Source organism: Mytilus californianus, unplaced genomic scaffold (genome assembly GCF_021869535.1).
Source record: "Mytilus californianus isolate M0D057914Y unplaced genomic scaffold, xbMytCali1.0.p SCAF_7, whole genome shotgun sequence".
NCBI lineage: Eukaryota > Metazoa > Mollusca > Bivalvia > Mytilida > Mytilidae > Mytilus > Mytilus californianus.
This window is the reverse complement of record NW_026262723.1, coordinates 49,669,518-49,692,071: the sequence shown is the minus strand read 5'-3', so window position 1 is coordinate 49,692,071 and position 22,554 is coordinate 49,669,518. Positions and strand designations below refer to the sequence as shown.

The following is a 22,554-nucleotide window of genomic DNA, read 5'->3' as shown; positions in this document are numbered from 1 at the left end:
GTTAAAATCAAACTAAGTTTAATTTTGGACCCTTTGGACCTTAATGTAGACCAATTTGAAATCGGAACCAAAAAATAAGAATCTAAATTCACGGTTGGATTCGGCATATCAAAGAACCCCAATAATTCAATTTTTGATGAAATCAAACAAAGTTTAATTTTGGACCATTTTGACCTCAATGTGGACCAATTTAAAAACGGGGCCGAAAATCCGAAAACTAAATACACGGTTAGATTCAGCATATCAAAGAACCCCAAGAATTCAAGAATAAAACCCCATTGAAATTGGTCAAGAAATAAGCAATTTATACGAAGTATCTTCTTTTGCACAATACTGTGCAATTAAATATTTCTTGCTATTGCGCAATACTGTACAATTGACAATTTCTTGCTATTGCGCAATATTGTGCTATTGGATATTTCTTGCTATTGCGCAATACTGTGCAATTGAAGATTTCTTGCTATTGCACAATACTGTGCAATTGAAGATTTCTTGCTATTGTGCAATACTGTGCAATTGAAAATTTCTTGCTATTGCACAATACTTATTATATAATAATTTACACATCCTGTTTGGTGTGTATCTCCTACCATATCATTATTATTTGCTTTTAAATATAAATCAGAAATAACCAACTTAAAATGGAAAATTTTAAAAGAAAAAAAAAAGGAAAAAAAAAAAATCCCCCCCCCCTAAATTTTTTGAACCCCCTTATGATTCATCACCCCCAAACTCAATCCCAGCCTTCCCTTTGTGGTATGGTACCTTGCAGTACAATTTCAGAGAGATCCATGAACTTGAACACAAGTTATTGTCTGGAAACTAGAAAAATGTGTTTTTTGGCCCCTTTTTGGCCCCAAATTCCTAAACATTTAGGGCAATTACCCCCAAACTCAAACCCAGCTTTCCCTTTGTGATATGGAACCTTGTAGTACAATTTCAGAAAGATCCATACACTTACACACACGTTATTGTCCTGAAACTAGAAAAATGCTTGTTTTTTGCCCCTTTCTGGCCCCTAATTCCTAAAATATTGAGGCAATTACCCCCATCATCAATCCCAGCCTTCCCTTTGTGGTATGGTACCTTGCAGTACAATTTCAGAGAGATCCATACACTTGAACACAAGTTATTGTCTGGAAACTAGAAAAATGCTTATTTTTGGCCCCTTTTTGGCCCCCAATTCCTAAACGTTTCGGCAATTACCCCCAAACTCAATTCCAGCTTTCCCTTTGTGATATGGAACCTTGTAGTACAATTTCAGAAAGATCCATACACTTACACACAAGTTATTGTCATGAAACTAGAAAAATGCTTGTTTTTTGCCCCTTTTTTGGCCCCTAATTCCTAAAATTTGGAGGCAATTACCCCCCAAATCAATCCCAGCATTCCTTTTGTGATATGGAACCTTGTGGTACAATGTCACAGAGATCCATACACTAACACACAAGTTATGTCTGGAAGTTACAAAAATGCTTATTTTTGGCCCCTTTTTGGCCCCTAATTCCTTTACTGTTGGTACCATAACCCCCAAAATCAATCCCAACCTTTCTTTTGTGGTATTGAACCTTGTGGTAAAATTTCATAGAGATCCATTCACTTAAACTAAAGTTAGAGTGCGAAAACCAATGTGTCTTCGGACGACGCCGGACGACGCCAGACGACGACGACGACGACGACGACGACGACGACGACGCCAACGTCATACCAATATACGACCGCAAAAATTTGATTAATCGGACCAAACAACGTAAAGTGCACCCCCATTCACTAAAAATGCATTGTGTCAATGTGTTAACTTATGGTCATTGTAATCCAACTGTCTATTGAATGCCTTATGTGGATTTATTTAGTTAGGAAAGAAAAGCTTTGTATTCTTTATATATGAAGTATGGTTTCCCTTTTGTTTTAAGTTAGTTTTTTCGTTTTTGTTTAAGATTGTATGTATTCTCATAATTGTTCGCTAGCTCGAACAAACGTGATAACCTTATGTGATATTGTGGTTTTTAGTTATACCTCCTAATTGTTCGCTAGCTAATTTTTCGCTACAATTGTTCGCTAGCTTGAGTCAGGTCTCATACCATATTGTGAATGTGGTGAAGAAGAAAATACGGAACATTTCCTATTCGGCAACTGCACACGAGACAGTTGGACACATTGAACATCCCGACTGCTATGAAAACACTTCTGGCACCAACTTCAAAAGAGACCTACGAAAGAATAGCACATATTATAGTAGAATATTTAGAAAATTCAGGACGATTTCGAGATCTAGCAAGCCCCGATCCTGCGCGGCGCCTATAAAAGTATAGATACCAAAGTACCGCGGGATACTACTTAAAGAAATAAGAGCACCAGATTAAGATGAATTAATAAAGTCACAGATAGTACCATGAGACAAGTAGTGTCAATGTTTTGACCTTAGGATCAGGATCAGGATTATTAATATAAAAAATGGGTACGAGTTTGGTAGGTACGGGTTGGTAAAAATCGGAAGGTACGAGTTGACACTAATTTTTGCGACCCTAAAATTCAAACGTATTAAAGACCTTTACAATTGTCCTTGATCGACGTTGAATAGAAAGGTCGGACGAAATGGCATCTAAGAGAATTACAAAAACTGCGATAGATTGGAAGAATCTTGCCAAAAAATTGGGCGAAGGTGGCAAATCTCAATACAGACACATTAAAGGGACAATAGACGGCTGTTTATCAAGGTTGTGAATATTTAAGTATTTCTAAAGACATTACAACAGTTACAAAACCTGTATAAATTTAAACTTGCCGTTTGGGCATGCAGATCAGAAAAAAAAAATTGCACAGGACTCCGAATCCCTGAATAAAAGGGATAACAAACCCGTTTGGCAAATATGGGAGTGTAATCTGTACGCCTAAAACAATTTCCTGAGTACAGAAAAATCTGAAAACGAATCCGGGTCCGTTCGCCCAAAAACACATTCGTACTCAAAGTCCGTTCGCACCCTACACATTCGCACCCTTTTTATTGGTTTTGTGTTTAATAATTTTGTAATAGTTTTGGTAAGTGTATTGCTGTAAATATTTTTTTTTTCATTGTTTCAAAATAAAGTGAGATTCTGACAACATTTTTTTGTGTTGAATAAATCTTAATCATGTTTTGCCTTTTGGCAGAGACATATAATACAAGAGATTCGCAACTCTAGTAGAGTCTATATAACAGCCAATGAAATGACGTGGCCACCGGAAAGCCGATTAATCCGATGGATTTATGGGTAATAACCCGTATTGTTGTGTAAAAGGTTCTACGCCTCACGATTTTTCTAATGGATAATGCCGATACCTTTCACAGCTAAAGCATGCAAGTATATTTAAAAGTTACAAAAAACTAATTCTAATAATTTGTTATTGATAAAATGTGTTCTAATGATGAGATTAATCAAATACAAACAAAGTTAAAACTCGGCCCATTTTACTTCACCTATTGCCGTAGAAACCATTTGATCTCCCAATTTTTTTCTTAAAACTTGAAAATATGCTAATAAATATATAATTTTATGGGCCAATAGTACTCCCAAATGTTGTTTCGTGACTGAAAATAAGACTATTTTCGTAAAATTTGAACCAACAATGTGGCGATTTTTTCTGATTGATACCCGAAATTTTTTATTAAACTGGCTAAATATTGAAATTGTTCATGGACAAATTTCCTTAAATCAGTCCTTCTTTTTTGTGCACTATGAAATTTATAGCCTGCATTTTGTTAGACATTTTATTCATTTTTCATTCTGTTTATAGCAAAGTTGTTTATTTTCTCCTATTCTGAAGTCATTGTTTTTTTCTTCTTTTTAGGGTGCCAAAGATGAACGAATGCAGTAAATTTACAAAAGGAGTAAAATTTTCCTAGTAAAGGAAACCTTCTGCTGGTCGTAATATTATGAATGAGCTTCATATGCATCTGTTGTCGTTTCAGACTACGCTTCTCGTTCAAAACATGAACCTAATTCATTTTTAAATATAAATCGTATTGAGGACATTTCAATGGTGACTGCAAAAGATATATATATATATGTTTGTGGTATATCATCTTTTCCACAAGTTTATTGTTTTCTGTTTGGTATTTAATTAATATTAAGATCTATTTTGTTAGATCTGGTGATCAATTTATTTGGCAATCGCCAATGGCAGTCAGTAGGGTTTAAGAACATCAGTTGTTCGACCTGTTAGTCCAATGCGTTTTGTTAAAATAGACTTTTTCACTTTTTTTGGTCTTTTGGAAATTGTTGTTTGTGCTGTATTTAGACCCCTCTACCAAGAAATTTGTTTTACATGCACACGTATAAAAATTGCGGTTTTTATCCAACGCAATCATAGGTTTGAACGTTGTTTTCAATTTAGACTTTTATATATATATATATATATATTTGATAATAAAAGATTTTATTTACACCAAGGATTTGTATATGTAAACAACACTTAGAAATCAAACATTTACCGACAATCCTACAGAAAAAAACTCAATGAAAGCCCAATAAATGAGGAATATAAAAATAAATAAAATTTAAATAATTTATAAATATCAAGAATAAAAAACAAAGCCTATCATGATTAACAATTAATTAACAAATAAATTAAGTTTTTTTCCATATTAATTAATTATACATTTTGTGAATTGTATTTTTGGAAAGAGTGTGGACACCTGTGGTGTGACAACTTCTTGTTTACAAGGTGTCAATTAAAACTCATTATTTATAACATGTTCGCGATTTACCTGGTCATCGAATAATTCAAACCTAATATACATGTCACACTGTGAAATTATGTCTCCGAGACAGGTGTATATTCAATAGAACCCATTATGTAACTATCAAATAAAATGAACTCTGACACAATTTATCAAGTGTTAATTATTTAATATCAGTTTTTTTTATACAATATCAAATCATGTCTCTTTTTCAATAATACAAATCTAAAATCAAAATTACATTAAAATAAATAATTATATATGTACTCAAATTATATTTAATTAATTATGATTAATTTAACACTGAAACAGTTTATGTTATGCTTAAACATTCGTCCTTACTTCGAGTACTTTTAATACTTTTATTAATGACTTTATTACCTAAGGAGATCTCGCGAGGTTTAACTAGTGGCCGCGTGTTATTACGGGATTTCGCCGAGTTGCGAATCTCTTGTATTATATATATATGTCTCTGCTTTTGGTAAGTGTATTGCTATAAAAAAAAATGTCATTGTTTCTAAATAAAGTGAGATTCTGACAACATTTGTTTTTTGTGTTGAATAAATCTTAATCATCTTTTGGTTAGGCCAAAAAAAATGTATGTCTGTTTAAGGTTACATACTATGATACTTTTAAAAAATAGGGTAGGTAGGTCCATATTTCCATTTTATTCTATTTTTTCAATTTATTTTTTGTGACATGATTTTGAGTCATCCGGTTTTGCCTTGTGGTGGTCCGAATTGATCATGGGCCGAGTTTACCCGTATTTTTAATGATTGGATTATTTCCCTTGGTAATTGGTTGGAGAAAAATGGCGGCAAAGTGTTTATTTCTTCACACGAGTCGCGAATTTCCTTAAAACAGCTGTCATATTCACGATTGTGAACATTGGGATGTATCAGGCAATTGATTTATTTAAAAATAGGGTCGGTCGGGTAACCGTAAACAGACATATCTTTTTTTTGGCCTTAGTGCATGTAGTGTATTGCTATAAATTTATGTTTTCATTGTTACAAAATAAAGTGAGATTCTCACGTTTTTTTTGTGCTGAATAAATCTTAAATTATGTTTTGGTTAGTGTTGTGATATAAATTTTTTTTTCTTTGTTTCAAAATAAAGTGAGATCAAAGGGGCCAAGCTGTTAAAATCAATTATCTTTCATGTTTTCTTTTAAAATCTTCAATGTTTTACTCATACCAAGCTAAATACATGCAGTATTTACATCAAAGCAAGTTAAAACAACAATCAGGATTTTCAAACACACAACAATAATACCAAATTTAGCTGTGTATAAATACCAATTAGCAGTAATCCTACATTTGTACATAATTAATCATCAAATTGATGAAAAAAAAAACATTCATATAATAATTCCCAATTTTTATTCAGGAAAATATATATTTATTTGGAATATACATATAAAAAAATATCTAATAATTCAACTTGAATTTGAATAAAAATTTGGTGCCAACGGACCTAGGGGGCGAACGTGTATTGGGCGTGAACGGACCTGATACCGCTGAAAACATGGGATCTCCTTAGTCCAAATAACTATGACGTCTTGAAAGGCTATTTTATTTTTTTGCTGTGAATTTGCAGGAATGCGTCAAAGCAAAAAATTAAAATTGCCTTTCAAGACGTCATAATTATTTTGACTAGGGAACTCCTGTACTTGTCAATCTCAATACTGGTATACAGTATAGGGTCCAGTAATTCCGCCCGTCTGGTAAACCTGCCCACTCCCATTTCCTTCCATAATTGTCACTTCCGTGAATATTTCCTCAGCTATTTTATTTATAGGGACTGTTATCATCACTGCATGACAAATTTTAAAGAAAAATCTTTTATTACGAAAATATCTAGTGATATATATATAATACAGTTCCTAAAGCTAATGATAATCATATTATGGCTTACAAAACTCGTTTCTGACTTGAAATTGATTTTTTTTTCGATTGTCTGGAATCCCTGTATATGTGGTCTATTAATAGATCACCTTTTCCTTTCATAAATATGTGATAAACTGGCCCTCCATACATTTTTACTGCGCATGGGCGGATTTACTGGACAAACACATTTCTGATAAAAACACAGATGACCCACTTGTTTTGTTGATTTTAAAATTTATTTCAGATATTTTTTTGGAAATGATTTAAATTACTCCAAATTGATTTGTCAGTGAATCGATTTATATTAAATTTGATACAATTTGTATTTAATTAAGCAGAAATACAAACGATCAAAGCCTTATGTGGGCAGAATAAGCGGACTGCATCGTACCAGTATAACAATACTGGAATAAAAATTTTGTTCCAGTATCGTTTTCCAGTACTAGTAGTGTACCAGTAAAAAAAATGATATCAGTTGGCAAAACATAAGAAATGTAATATGACATGACAAATTTAAGCAATGAACATTTTTTATCACTAATACTCATATTGATTGATTGATTGATATGACAATACATGTATATGTTTAGATAATGATAAAGAGCTATTGTCATCAAAGAAGGTCTCAAATCTTCAGTGGTCTTTATCTTAAGAGTACCATACTTTTCCGACAGGACAGTTTTCACAATAAGGTTGATAGATACAGTTAAGTCCCCTAAATATTTATCAAATTGCCATTTTGTCTAAATTGGTCAAACTGTTAACAGCAAACCAAAGAGTTCAATTTGACTTTTTAGTCCCCTACAGACTAAGTCGAAGGGGACTTTAGGTTTGCTCTCCGTCCGTCTGTTCATCCGTCAGTCCGGCAAATCAGTTTTCCACACTTTATTTCTTCGTTCTTGAAGATATTGATTTGATATTTGGCATATAGTTTTATCATGACAAGTTATAGATCAATTTCAAATTTTGTTCCAGTCTGATGATTTAGTCCAGAGTTATCATGGTCCATATCTAATGTTAGAGTACTACATTTTGTATGTTAAACCATATTTCTGTACAAAGGGAGATAACTGATTTTTTTATAGACATTCTTTGGTAAATTGTTTGAAGTGTTTGTTATTTTGTATAAACTAATTTTGTGAATGCTATATATATGAAAAAAATTTATGAAGTGAAATCCTTTAATTAGATAATAATGTATTTTTATTAAGGTATATATTTCATTACATTACATTGTGTATAGATAAAAGTTGTTGACATTTTATAGATAAGTTACAACTTACAAATCTAAATTAGTTTGTGACAAATGAAAGAAAATATTTGGAACTATTAATTATATTTGATTATAATTTGAAAATACAGTCGACTCTCGTTATCTCAAAGTCAGCCGGACCAGAGAAATATTTCGAGATACCCGTAGTTCGACTCAAACGAAAACCGGAAGTTTGACAGACCAAGGGACACAACTCTTGCTTAGCTTGGTTAAGCTAAAATAAATCTGTATGAATATGGGAAGGGGATCGATATTCTGGTCTCATATCGATGGGATTTGTATGTTATGGTCTTTCATTATTATAATAACATTGTTTTCACTTATTTAATTATTTCTTTGAACAGTTACAATTTTTCCCTGTGGCTTTTATCCGAGAGAGTAATTTCCAATCGATCTTAGCGTTATTTAAGTCATTTTAATTTGACAAAATTGTTTATTCTCGGATACAAGAGATTTTAGAAATTTAGATTTATTTTTATTTTCTTTTATCTCAATCTTTCTTTTAAAGAAAAAAATACAAAAAGATAAAAGACGCCGATTGAGTAGTTTTTATGTGATCACCAACGGAAGTCTTAATCCCCACTTTATACACATCCAAGCTCATCAGTGTAAATCACGATTAATTTAATTAATTTTTTTTGTAAACATTTTAAATAATTTTTCATAAACTTTAACAATGTATCACTAATTATTTATCATGGTGATAAAAGATAATCTTAGGTAAACACCCGTGGAAATAGAATGTCATAAATCAATAGAGTGGTCAGTGACCGGAAATTTAATTACACCTGTATTGTCAGATTAACTCTTCAATCCATTTAAATCCCGGAGGTCATGTTTTGACATATGTGTATTAGTTCGAGATAAATAATGAATTTTGAATGCTTTTGTTAACCTTGGGACCGTAAATTTAGTTCGACTCAACCAAAATTTCGGCTCATCCAATTTCGACTCTTCAGGAGTCGAAATACATATATTTATATGGAACAAATTTCAGGACCACGAGAAAACTTCGACTTATCCGAAATTTCGAGTCAACCGAGTTCGAGACAACGATAGTTAACTGTAGATATACATTGTATTACATCATATCTAATTTTAGAGAACTATTAATCATATCTAATGTAAAGAGTGTTTTCCACACTTTTCTTCATCATGCTTGAAGATATTGATTGATAATTGGTATATAGTTTTATCATAACCAATACAGATCAAGTTCAAATTTTTGTTTCAGTCTGATAATTTTGTGCAGAGTTATGGTCCTTGGACTTGAAAAATTCACTCATATAATCTGTTTTCCACACTTTTTTTAGTTGTGATTGAAAATATTGACTTGATATTTTCGTTTTGTTTACACCATGACAAGTTATAGAACAAGTTAGCATTTTGTTCCAGTATAATGAATTTTTACCCGGTAGGGGACTATGTATTGCCATGCAATACTCTCAGAATGCTTATTCTATATAATTATGGAATAAAACTAATATTTACAGTAAAAAAAATAGTTCAATGTAATGAAACTGACTATTCAAAAATGTTCATTATCAATTTCGAAAAAGTGTAATTTTAGCATACTTACATAATGTATGTGTACATCATTAATTGATACAGCAATTATTCAGATTTGATTATATAACAATAATTAGCATTTTTATTTATGATATTGTTGGGACTTGTCCCCTTAGGGTGTCTATTTAGCAATATGATTAGAAGCAATTAAATTTTACAATTCACTCGTACTACTGACAAATGACTGATAAAATCAAATAAAATTGAGAATGGAAATGGGGAATGTGTCAAAGAGACAACAACTCGACCATAGAGTAGACAACAAATGCATTTTTTCAAACTATAGATTGATTCGAACAAAGCTGAGAAATAATCAAAGTATCCCATGCGCAAAACTTTATTATTTTTTTTTACTAAAAAGTGGCTATTGTTGAAGATATCTCTAAACATGCTAAAGAGCCTCTAGTTTAAATTTTTTTAGCAGAAACTATGATAGATAGAGAGAAATTTAAATCAGCAAAAATGGTGAGAAAAGTAAGACCTACAAATAAGTTAACGAGATTGAAATCTTCAATAGATCCCTTTAAGGATTTATTGCTCTTGAAAGATGATTTTTACCAAAAATTTTTAGTTTTTTGCAGAAACTATGATAGATAGACATAAACTTTAAATGACTACTATTAATATACATTGAACAGCAAATAAAATTAATCATTGATGCAAGATCTACACAAAAAAATTCAGATGAGCAATTCAGGCTCTTAGCTCTTGTTTCCAAAGAAATCATTGAAATTTTTGAAAGTTTATGGTTTTGATTGAAAACAAGTGCACTTAAAAATATTGTTGTTAATTTTATGTTATTAAATCCCAAACATGTTATATCCAATTCTGGTAATTTTCCCAACATGCTTAAGTTTTTGAAATCCATCTGTATTGTACTATAGTAGCACATATGCACAAAGTTCTTTTCAAATATATTGCCTGAATTTAAATTCCAAATTAAGAAAGTATTTGTTCAAAAACTGATTAATTTGAATTTTTCATTAATATGCTGAACCAGTAGATTTACTAAATTTTAGTAAAATCTAATAGGACTAGTTGATATGATAACAGATTGCACTTAATTTTATAGTCATATTTTTTTGTTCAGCAATATATTTTATGACAGAAATTATTTTATATGATTTTAGAGTAAACAAGTATCCAGAAGAAATAAAGAAAATAGATTTTGCATTGTACAAGAACAGAATGGCAGATCCCACTATGGCTGCAGCATTTGAGAAAGCTGTAAGATTACTGGCGTGTCAGATTTTCATGTGTAACACTACATTTTTTGACTGAAACTTTTGCTTAGTTTTCATGTATTTTTATACGACTGCAAAAATTGAAAATTTTTTGGTCGTATATTGGTATGACGTTGGGGGTAATTGCCCGAAACGTTTAGGAATTGGGGGCCAAAAATAAGCATTTTTCTAGTTTCCAGACAATAACTTGTGTTCAAGTGTATGGATCTCTCTGAAATTGTACTGCAAGGTACCATACCACAAAGGAAAGGCTGGGATTGGTGATGAATCATAAGGGGGTTCAAAAAATTTGGGGGGGGGGGATTTTGTTTTTTTCTTTTAAAATTTTCCATTTTAAGTTGGTTATTTCTGATTATTTATATTTAAAAGCAAATAATAATGATATGGTAGGAGATACACACCAAACAGGATGTGTAAATTATTATATAATAAGTATTGTACAATAGCAAGAAATTTTCAATTGCACAGTATTGCACAATAGCAAGAAATCTTCAATTGCACAGTATTGCGCAATAGCAAGAAATCTTCGATTGCACAGTATTGCGCAATAGCAAGAAATATCCAATAGCACAATATTGCGCAATAGCAAGAAATTGTCAATTGTACAGTATTGCGCAATAGCAAGAAATATTCAATTGCACAGTATTGTGCAAAAGAAGATACTTCCTATAAATTGCTTATTTCTTGATCAATTTCAATGGGGTTTTATTCTTGAATTCTTGTGGTTCTTCAATATGCTGAATCTAACCGTGTATTAAGTTTTTGGATTTTGGGCCCCATTTTTAAATTGGTCCACATTGAGGTCCAAAGGACCAAAATTTAACTTTGTTTGATTTCATCAAAAATTGAATTATTGGGGTTCTTTGATATGCCGAATCTAACCGTGTATTTAGATTCTTAATTTTTGGTTCCGTTTTCAAATTGGTCTACATAAACGTCCATAGGGTCCAAAATTAAACTTAGTTTGATTTTAACAAAAATTGAATTTTTAGGGTTCTTTGATATGCTGAATCTAAACATGTATTTAGATTTTTGATTATGGGCCCAGTTTTCAAGTTGGTCCAAATCGGGGTCCAAAATTAAACTTTGTTTGATTTCAACAAAAATTGAATATATGGGGTTCTTTGATATGCTGAATTTAACCATGTTTTTAGATTTTTGATTTTTGGGCCCTGTTATCAACTTTGTCCACATTGAGATCAAAAGGGTCCAAAATTAAACTTTGTTTGATTTCATCAAAAATTGAATTCTTGGGGTTCTTTGATATTCTGAATCTAACCATGTATTTAGATTTTGGATATTGGACCATAATAGGTGAATGTCCAATTTAAAATTTTTAAGTTCTTAGACCACATTCATTCTGTGTCAGAAACCTATGCTGTGTCAAATATTTAATCACAATCCAAATTCAGAGCTGTATCAAGCTTGAATGTTGTGTCCATACTTGCCCCAACTGTTCAGGGTTCGACCTCTGCGGTCGTATCAAGCTGCGCCCTGCGGAGCATTTTATTAAGTTTGTGATTAGGTCAGTTTATGGGGAACCACTAGTGGTAGGTCAATGACATTTGGTATGCAGTTGTATAAGCACTGACATATTTTATTTCCATGGAGATTATTTGGCCCTGCCCCCTCAGTCATGGTCTATTGACTTTGAAATTTTTGCTTAGTTTACATGTATTTGTTTGTAATTAGGTCAGTTTAAGGGGAACCATTAGTGGTAGGCCAATGTTAATTGGTATGCAGTTGTATACGCATTAGCACATCTCATTTCCATGGAGAATATTTTGCCCCGCCCCCTCAGTCATGGTCTATTGACTTTGAAACTTTTGCTTAGTTTACATGTATTAGTTTGTGATGAGATCAGTTTAAGATGAACCACTAATGTTAAGTCAATGATATTTGTTATGCAAATGTATTGGCATTTGCAAGTCTTGTCTCCATGGAGATTATATAGCCCCACTCCTCATCATGGTTCATGGACTTTGAAACTTTTACATAGGTTTGTGTTTAGGTTTGTTTAAAGGGAACGACTTATGATAAGTCAATGGTATTTGGTATGAAGTTGTATTAGCATTGGCACATCTCATGTCCATGGAGATTGTTTAGCCATGTACCTTCAGTCAAGGTTCATTGACTTTGAATATTTGCATAACTTACATGTTAAAGTATTGCTATTTTAATTTCAACATTTGCATTATCAAAATTACTAAAAGGTGAGACATATCTCTGTGTAAACAGTTTATTGTAATATGGGACAAGCTATACAACTTTTTCCTGCATGTGACTTTTGCAAGAAAATCACCTTTAATACACTGTATAATTTTTATCTGAAATGTATTTGACTTTGGAAGACTTTTAATTTCTTTTTATGCCCCCGCCGTAGAGGAGGGGCATTAAGTTTTACCCTTGTCTGTCTGTACATACAAATGTATGTACAGTACGGGTAGAGACTTATTATTATGGATGTCTTAATCCGTCTAGATGTCAGACTGGTCGGACAGTTGTCTCAGTGTAATTAACACCTGCTGTGATATTAACCTGTACAATATCCCAGTGGAAGGTCGTAAATCAATCTGTACCAGCTTGATTAGAATTAAATTTTACCTGTACAGATATTTTAGTATTTATGGAGGATAGATAATAAATGTAAAATATTGTTTTGTATTCAAAGAAAAAATTACAATAAAAATAAGAATTTAATATCATGAATTTGGGATCAACTTTTTTTAAACTTGAAAATGAAAGAAAGAAGATTTTTAACAATGTACTGTAAAAATGTGTTGCCAATTATAATAATTGTGTTTGTGCCAATAAACTATTTGTATTTGTATTTGTAAACCGTAAATATTTCATTTTATTCAAAATTATAACAACCAGGACTGTTTTCAATCGAAGTTTTAATCAAAATGTTGAGTAATCCCGTAAATTATACGAGTTTTCGTTGATGGTTACAATATTTCCCCCTTTTAACGTCCTGTTCCTTTATGTAATTAATAGAAACACAATTTTAAGTATAAGGCCAACATATCGTATTTATAAAGTATATAAACAAATTGAATATAGGCATTGTGAATAAACTGTTATTTTCCTTTTGATACCACGTTCCCCGTCGGAGCCTCTACGTATATTCATACCTGTCAATCATTTCTCGCAAGTACATGTAAAACAATTTGGTCAGCCAGATCATCCGTGCTTTCTATTTTGACATATATTTCCCGTTAATCTCTTTGAAACAATTTTTTTTTTTTACAATATTTATAACGCCTTGATCATCTTCGATTCCTAGTTTTTATATAAAAAAAAACTTTTCATATCATATTCACGTCAATATTCTATATATGACCCAGCATTATTTAAAATTTTGTTTGTTAATAAATTTACATATAATGGAAACAACAGATTTGTTGACACTCGTTGTATTATAACAAAGATATTGCCTTTCTATTTCAATGTTTGAAATTTTAATGAAAATCGTGTTTTTTATAAACATATTTTACGAATTGTGTCAATCAATACACGAAGATCAAAGTTTTACACTATTCATGATCAGTCGTCTTTACTTTTGCGGTGTATTTCTAGCCATTCTAAAGCTCGTGCAGTCAGTAAGATTTTGTAAATTGATGTCGGCAGTTTAAATTGTATAATTCCCGAACTTTAAAGGAGGTGTCCGAATAAATTATTTAAATAGGAATCTGGGTGTTGACTGATAAATATAATAAATAAAATAGTTAAAGAAGACTATAGCTTGTTTTGTTTATATGTACAAGGATTAAATTTTCTATTCTGGTAAATCAATTAGTAATGGATCTCGATCAAGAGCCTCAGAACTAACGCACAATACTGCCAATCATTACGTATCAAATTAAATCATGAATGGATTTTCCCACGGTCGGTCAGTAAGGTCACCTGTGTTAACTGTTACAATATTTCCCGCCATATGAAAATCACGTGCATTTGACAAAATTAATCCCAGCTATTTTTAGCATTCAACATTGTATTGTGAGTGAAGTCAAGTTCAAAGTTCAACCACATGCTGTTGATCACTGATATGTGTATCATGGATGCATGCATGGAATTGTCTTTTCACGGCAAATATTTTTTTTAGATTGGTGTCAAAAATACAACATACAAGTTAACATGCATTGTGTGTAAATTAATATTATGCAATTAAGAGTCAATGCAGCACCATAAAATTGTTTAAATGGGAGTAATTGCATTTCTTTAGACTACAAATCATAGTAAATATTTAATTAACTGGTCATCAAACGATTGAATGCTTCTAGTTTTAATGTCCATTCATGTCAGTGGCAATTATTTCATGCATATTTAACAAACACAGAAATATCAAAATAAACCTAATTCCTGAGAAGTATCGTTATCTTCTTCTAGTGTTATTATTTGCGTACTACTTTAGTTATATATCACCAACTTTCGGACAATATTTGTTTACAGTAAAAAGTAAATTCACAAAATTTTATAAAGAATCACCAAACTACTAGTATACAAGTATTGCTCACTGTAATTATTTTTATTTCAGAACTGACCCAACGCAGACTGAAAATTAAATACAAATGTAGTGTTGTCAAACTAAAACGTATGCAGATCATCATTCTGCTAATCAATGGGTTTACATGGAAAATAAATCAGTAAAACAAAAATAACCTTCAAGAAATAAAAAAGAAAATTTTTTAAAAACTGTTTGCCAACAAATACGAAAAAGATGCATAACAAAAAAAAAACCAGGGAACATAAAAAATAATATTTTGAGGAATATAAACAGCATTTGAAATATAAAAAGCCATAAATAAAAAAATAGGCTATTTTTATTAAAACTAAGTTGTCTCCAGTACTTCACCTGTAAAAATATTTTATGTCAAATACGATGTAGAACTAATCAATAAAGTGACTGAGAGGTTTAAATCACAGGTAACCTGATTCTGAAATCAGTGAAGTGTAATAATCTAGTAGCACGGATTGAGATGAAAGGACAATTATATTACCGTTCACACCTGGATCTGTTGATTAATGACCATACTACCTACCATAAAAAAGTTGGATTATTCATTTCCGACATGTCCCAGTCCGTTATTTATAGTAATAAGTCTCTACCCGTACTGTACATACGTCCGTACGTCCCAAAATTGGTTTCTGTTCTCTAACTTCGAGTTTGCCTCAACCAAATGTTATGAAACTTATACACAATGCTTATTACCACCAAATACAGATCAAGTTTGAATTTTGGTAGGGTCACTCTAACGGTTTTAGAGTTATGCCCTTTTATAAATGGAAAAATTACAAAATTTTTAGTTACCGTTCTCTTACTTAAGTTTGCCTCAACCAAATGTTATAAAACTTATACACAATGGTTATAACCACAAAACACAGATCAAGTTTTAATTTTGGTAGCTTCACTCTAACTGTTCTAGAGTTATGCCCCTTTATAAATGGATCAATTGCAAAATATTTAGTTTCCGTTCTCTAACTTAAGTTTGCCTCAACCAAATGTTATGAAACTTATACACAATGCTTATCACAAAACACATATCATGTTTGAATTTTGGTGTCATCACTTAAACTGTTCTAGAGTTATGCCCCTTCATAAATGGAAAAATTGCAAAATTTTTAGTTTCCGTTCTCTAACTTAAGTTTGCCTCAACCAAAGTTTATGAAACATATACACAATGCTTATTACCACAAAATAAAGATCAAGTTTTAATTTTGGTGGAGTCACTTTAACCATTATCAAGTTATACCCCTTTATAAATGGAAAAAAATGCAAAATTTTTAGTTTCCGTTTTCTAACTTAAGTTGCCTCAACCAAAAGTTATGAAACTTATACACAATGCTTTTTACCACAAAACACAGATCAAATTGAATTTTGGTAAAGTCATTTTAATCATTATCGAGTTATGCCCCTTTATAAATTGAAAAAATGGCAAATTGTTTAGTTTCCGTTCTGTAACTTAAGTTTGCCCCAACCAAACATTATGAAACCTCTACACAATACTTATTACCGTAAAACTCAGATCAAGTACAAATTTGGGTAGCATCACTTTTATCGTTGTTGAGTTATGTCCCTTTATAATGTTGTATGCAAGCGGGGGCATCATCTGTGTCCATGGGGACACATTCTCCATTTATTTATTTATTATTCTGTTGAATGTATGATCAAAAATTTAGTGAAAGCCTTAAAATTAAGAAGTAAATCATGGGGGCTTGAATTTATATAGATTTTACCATGGGTTGGCCATTTATGCTAAATATTATCATGATTATACCTCGAGTGATAACGAGGGTTGAAATATTGGCATAAAGGCCCTACCCATGGTAAAATCAATATCAATTCAAGCCCCCGTGAAGTATTTCTATTCTGATAGGACAAAGACGGTAATTCTTTTCTATCTAAGCGCTCTAGGTGAACGAATTATTTACTATTCCAGTAATTGAACACACTATTAATATTGATGTAAAAGACAAAGAAACTGAATGAGTGACATGCTTAAACAATTAACAATTAACATACTGAGATAGGTTTGAATGAAGTTAAATGATTATCTGACTTTTATTTAACCCCTTTGCCCCCAATCCAGCCTGTAGTCGTGATGGCGACCACCATTCTTTGATGGCCTGTATGACCCACCATACATTTTTAGAACTGCCCCAGCTCAACTGTCTTTACAGCAGGGACTTCAACCATGAAATTCATGGTCCATAAACTCTTCTCAGATGTGTGATCATGAAAATATGGCAACTTTAATGGCCTTTTTAGAGTTCAAAATTGGAAAAACGTGAAAAGTAGCCAAAATCAGGTGGGGTGGGAGTCTTTTTATGGTCACTATGTTACTGGTATGGGCTTTAGGTATCAACTATTATCATAAATACATGCATAGATGGTACAGGAACACAAGGAGGTATAATATGGCCAAAAAAATGGTCTGTAAAATCTAAGTCACCGTTTTGTCAGAAATCGGTAAAAACGGACATTTAGGCATACTTGGCTAGCCAATAATAATTCCCCAGCAAGATTCTCAAGTCACATTTACTTCCAGTCAGTATGGATAGACTGCTGTAACTGTAAGGTAATACTTGAATGACAAAGAAACACAGTTTAGTCAATGTTCACCTCTCAAGGTCGTATTAAAATCGAAAAATAGACTGAAAATGACCATTTTTCAGTAGGGGTGAGTTCAAACCCACCAGAAAATATAACACCTCCCACCCCACCCCACCTATGCCATCCGCCCCCAAATCTCAATACATAGTTTAATAGATCAGCATCAGTTACAGCATCAAGAGTCTACTAATTTGCATATAATTTGTATAAGTTTGCAAATTTTGGAAAATGCCTGATTTTCCAGAAATCTCTTGGGGTCGAATGAGTTAAGAAAATGATCTTTCAACAAATTAATATATCATCGTTTGTTTATGTTTTCATATTTTGACGATTTTCAGTTTGCATTTTCCTGTAGAATGCTTATATTCTTATGCCATTGTTCATTGATGTCATTTACCCTGTCTGACCTTGGGTAACTCATTCATTTAAAGCATAAGTTGTGTAACAAATCATGACCTTGCTGATCAGCTGACATATCAATATATTATAGTATTTTACCACTGGTGTGTACTCAAAGCGTTTGAACTTCTTCAAACTTTGAAGAACTTCATATTAGAATCTGTATTAATCTTCTTTAGGAAATCCATGCACAGAGAAGAGTTAACGGTTATCTCTTCACAGAAGTGTGAATTTGCATTACATATTTTGAATTGAACATTGTACCATACTAGTAAATGTATCTAAACAAAATTGAACACTGTAAAAACCTGAGAAACTATATCGTAAGCTTTTGAATTGTCTTTAAAAGATCTTACCCCTTAATGTCCTACTCAAGTGTTACATTCTTATATATATTGTTACTTTAAACTTCCAGTTTCCAATAACATACCTAGAAATTAAGAGAATCAATACAGACAGTGTATGAGGAAAGTGTTTGTATAGGACAGGCTTATTAAAAGTAAACTTGAATTGGTTACAAGTCTAAAAGTCTAAAGAGAGGCAAATGTTAAAAAAAGACAGCCAAAAATAGTTTGATTGTTTATTATTAAGTCTCCCAAACGAAGTTTGGGAAGACTTATTGTTTTTGCTCAGTTATTATTATTATTCTTCTTCTTCTTCCGCTGCTTTTAAATTTGAACTTGTCCGCACCCGTTCTCCAAAACCGCTTGTCAGATTAACTTAGGGTTTCACAATATGTTAGACTAACATGTCTAGTGGTGCAATCAGGGTTTTGTTTGTGCATTGGGGTTTATAAAGGGGTACTTTGAGGGGCAAAAAGAAAGGAGGGTTTTACTATAGAACCCTATGGGATTTTATTTTTTTAAATTTTCAAATGATTATAAATTGAAAACCGTTTGTGATAGACACAATCATTTTAATTGAAAATTTTCTAAATGATAAAGCACATTAAATGAAATACAGGGTTAGTCCCCAGGGGTCACCCCACCCCCTGCCAATTAAGAAAGTTCTAATATCTTGTAAATGGTCGAGATCCCCACCCCTAAACTATATATATTCTGGTTTGTCATGATAAAGCACATCAAATGAAATACAGGGTTAGCCCCCAGGGGTCACCCCCACTCCCTGCCATTTGAGAAAGTTCTAATATCTTGTAAGTGGTCAAGATCCCCACCCCTAAACCATATATATTCTGGTTTGTCATGCGAAGATGGTTTGAATGATATACAGGGTTAGTCCCCAGGGGTCATCCCGACCCCCTGCCATTTGAGAAAGTTCTAATATCTTGTAAATGGTCGAGATCCCCACCCCTAAACCATATATATTCTGGTTTGTCATGATAAAACACATCAAATGAAATACAGGGTTAGCCCCCAGGGGTCACCCCCACCCCCTGCCATTTGAGAAAGTTCTAATATCTTGTAAGTGGTCAAGATCCCCACCCCTAAACCATATATATTCTGGTTTGTCATGCGAAGAAGGTTTGGATGATATACAGGGTTAGTCCCCAGGGGTCATCCCGACCCCCTGCCATTTGAGAAAGTTATATCTTGTAAATGGTCAAGATCCCCACCCCTAAACCATATATATTCCTGTTCCTCATGTCTTGAACTTTTGAATGAAGTATATGGTCAGTCCCCAGGGGTTCCCCCCACCCCCAATGTTCTAATGTCTTGTAAATGGTCGAGATCCCCACCCATAAACCATATATATTCTTGTTCGTCATGTCTCGAACATTTGAATGACGTATAGGGTTAGGCCCCAGGGGTTCCCCCCACCCCCAATGTTCTAGTATCTTGTAAATGGTCGAGATCCCCACCCCTAAACCATATATATTCTGGTTTGTCATGCCAAGGTGATTTGAATGATATACAGGGTTAGTCCCCAGGCATCACTAATGCATATAACTTTACTGGACCAAACCAATTTTCACTGGACTTTGCCCAATGTCAGGCAACCCTGGGAATTACGAATTATGGGAGCTTCGTTTGGGAGACTTCATAACAGCATCCTGTTACAATCATTTCTTGTTTTTCCAGCGTTTTATTATGTTTCCATTCCTTATAGATGTTCTTTATTTTGCAGTATACAGCTTTGAAGGTTCCATATCCTGAAGATTCAGAAAAGTTGATACCAGAAATTGAAAAGGAACTTACAACTGTGGTTTGTAAATTGTTAATATAGTGGAGTGACAAATCGGGAAAAGTCGCTTATTTAAAGAGTTTAATGGACCGAAATACCTCACGGCTGAAAATTCACATGAAGATAGATTAAACATTATACTTTCATTTTAGCCCTGTCATAGAGTTTTCCCACAGTGCAATTTTTTGTAAAATCGCGTTAAAGTGTGATTTTCGGATTTTTTTCTTTTTCATTTTCAAACACGGGAACGCTTATAATAAATTCCTGAATGAAAATATCATCAACAAATTGGTATCAGATGAAAGAGTTATGTATCAGCTTTTATTTGACATCAAACATTAATATCATATGAACATATAAATTGAGTGAATTGGACGATTTTCAAATGTATGTAACATTTTTTTCAATCTTACCGTCTGTCAAAGTATATTACATTTCTTATATATATCACCTATAGTCAGCTATTAAAGGCGTCAAAGAGACAATAAGGTTTATTTCAAATAGTGGTAGATCGAAATTGTTCTTCAAGTCATTGAATGCAGATCAATTAGAGATTGTAAGAAATTTCTTTGTGCACCTGAAAATTAACATGGGTTGATTAGATTTGTAGGTACATTGTAACTATGCACTATCACACTACAATGATTTTGATTTGCAAGAACATGATGAAATATTTCTAGCGGGATCTTTTTAAAATCTATAGACTGTGAGGCAATTTTGTGTAGGATCTGTAAGTGACTGAAGAGGCAGATATAAGAATTATTCTGCCGCCTCTTTTTGCCAATGAACAGATATTGAAAAGTTATTCCAAGGGTTGCATCATATTAAAATCTTGACAGTTATGTTTTATTTCTAATAAGGTCTTTTCCTCAGATCTCAAATATTTTGAATTTTGATTTTAGACTGGAGGCGTTTCTTCAACCAAAGCCACAAAACAGTTTTTACCTATTCACGACATATGCAACTTTTTATACGACCGCAAAAAAATTTTTGTGGTCGTATATTGGTATGACGTTGGCGTCGTCGTCGTCGTCGTCTGGCTTCGTCCGGCGTTGTCCGAAGACACATTGGTTTTCGCACTCTAACTTTAGTTTAAGTGAATGGATATCTATGAAATTTTACCACAAGGTTCAATACCACAAAAGAAAGGTTGGGATTGATTTTGGGGGTTATGGTACCAACAGTAAAGGAATTAGGGGCCAAAAAGGGGCCAAAAATAAGCATTTTTGTAACTTCCAGACATAACTTGTGTGTTAGTGTATGGATCTTTGTGACATTGTACCACAAGGTTCCATATCACAAAAGGAATGCTGGGATTGATTTTGGGGGTAATTGCCTCAAAATTTTAGGAATTAGGGGCCAGAAAGGGGCAAAAAACAAGCATTTTTCTAGTTTCATGACAATAACTTGTGTGTAAGTGTATGGATCTTTCTGAAATTGTACTACAAGGTTCCATATCACAAAGGGAAAGCTGGGTGTGAGTTTGGGGGTAATTGCCCTAAACGTTTAGGAATTTGGGGCCAAAAAGGGGCCAAAAAACACATTTTTCTAGTTTCCAGACAATAACTTGTGTTCAAGTTTATGGATCTCTCTGAAATTGTACTGCAAGGTACCATACCACAAAGGGAAGGCTGGGATTGAGTTTGGGGGTGATGAATCATAAGGGGGTTCAAAAAAATTTGGGGGGGGGATTTTTTTTTTATTCCTTTTTTTTTCTTTTTTTCCTTTTTTTTTTCTTTTAAAATTTTCCATTTTAAGTTGGTTATTTCTGATTTATATTTAAAAGCAAATAATAATGATATGGTAGGAGATACACACCAAACAGGATGTGTAAATTATTATATAATAAGTATTGTGCAATAGCAAGAAATTTTCAATTGCACAGTATTGCACAATAGCAAGAAATCTTCAATTGCACAGTATTGTGCAATAGCAAGAAATCTTCAATTGCACAGTATTGCGCAATAGCAAGAAATATCCAATAGCACAATATTGCGCAATAGCAAGAAATTGTCAATTGTACAGTATTGCGCAATAGCAAGAAATATTTAATTGCACAGTATTGTGCAAAAGAAGATACTTCCTATAAATTGCTTATTTCTTGACCAATTTCAATGGGGTTTTATTCTTGAATTCTTGGGGTTCTTTAATATGCTGAATCTAACCGTGTATTTAGTTTTTGGATTTTGGGCCCCGTTTTTAAA

The 22,554-nt window shown here is 32.7% G+C and overlaps 1 protein-coding gene across 1 annotated transcript in view; it reads left to right on the top strand.

The window, feature by feature from the left end:
- Nucleotides 1–2,540: 2,540 nt before the first annotated feature.
- LOC127709740 (ATP synthase subunit d, mitochondrial-like) overlaps nt 2,541–22,554 on the top strand; it is a 99,103-nt gene continuing 79,089 nt past the window's right edge. The window contains exons 1-3 of the mRNA XM_052215414.1: nt 2,541–2,717; nt 10,582–10,678; nt 20,294–20,371. Coding sequence (XP_052071374.1) covers nt 2,596–2,717; nt 10,582–10,678; nt 20,294–20,371 — 297 coding nt within the window. The 5' untranslated portion in view covers nt 2,541–2,595. The remainder of the gene's footprint in view (nt 2,718–10,581; nt 10,679–20,293; nt 20,372–22,554) is intronic.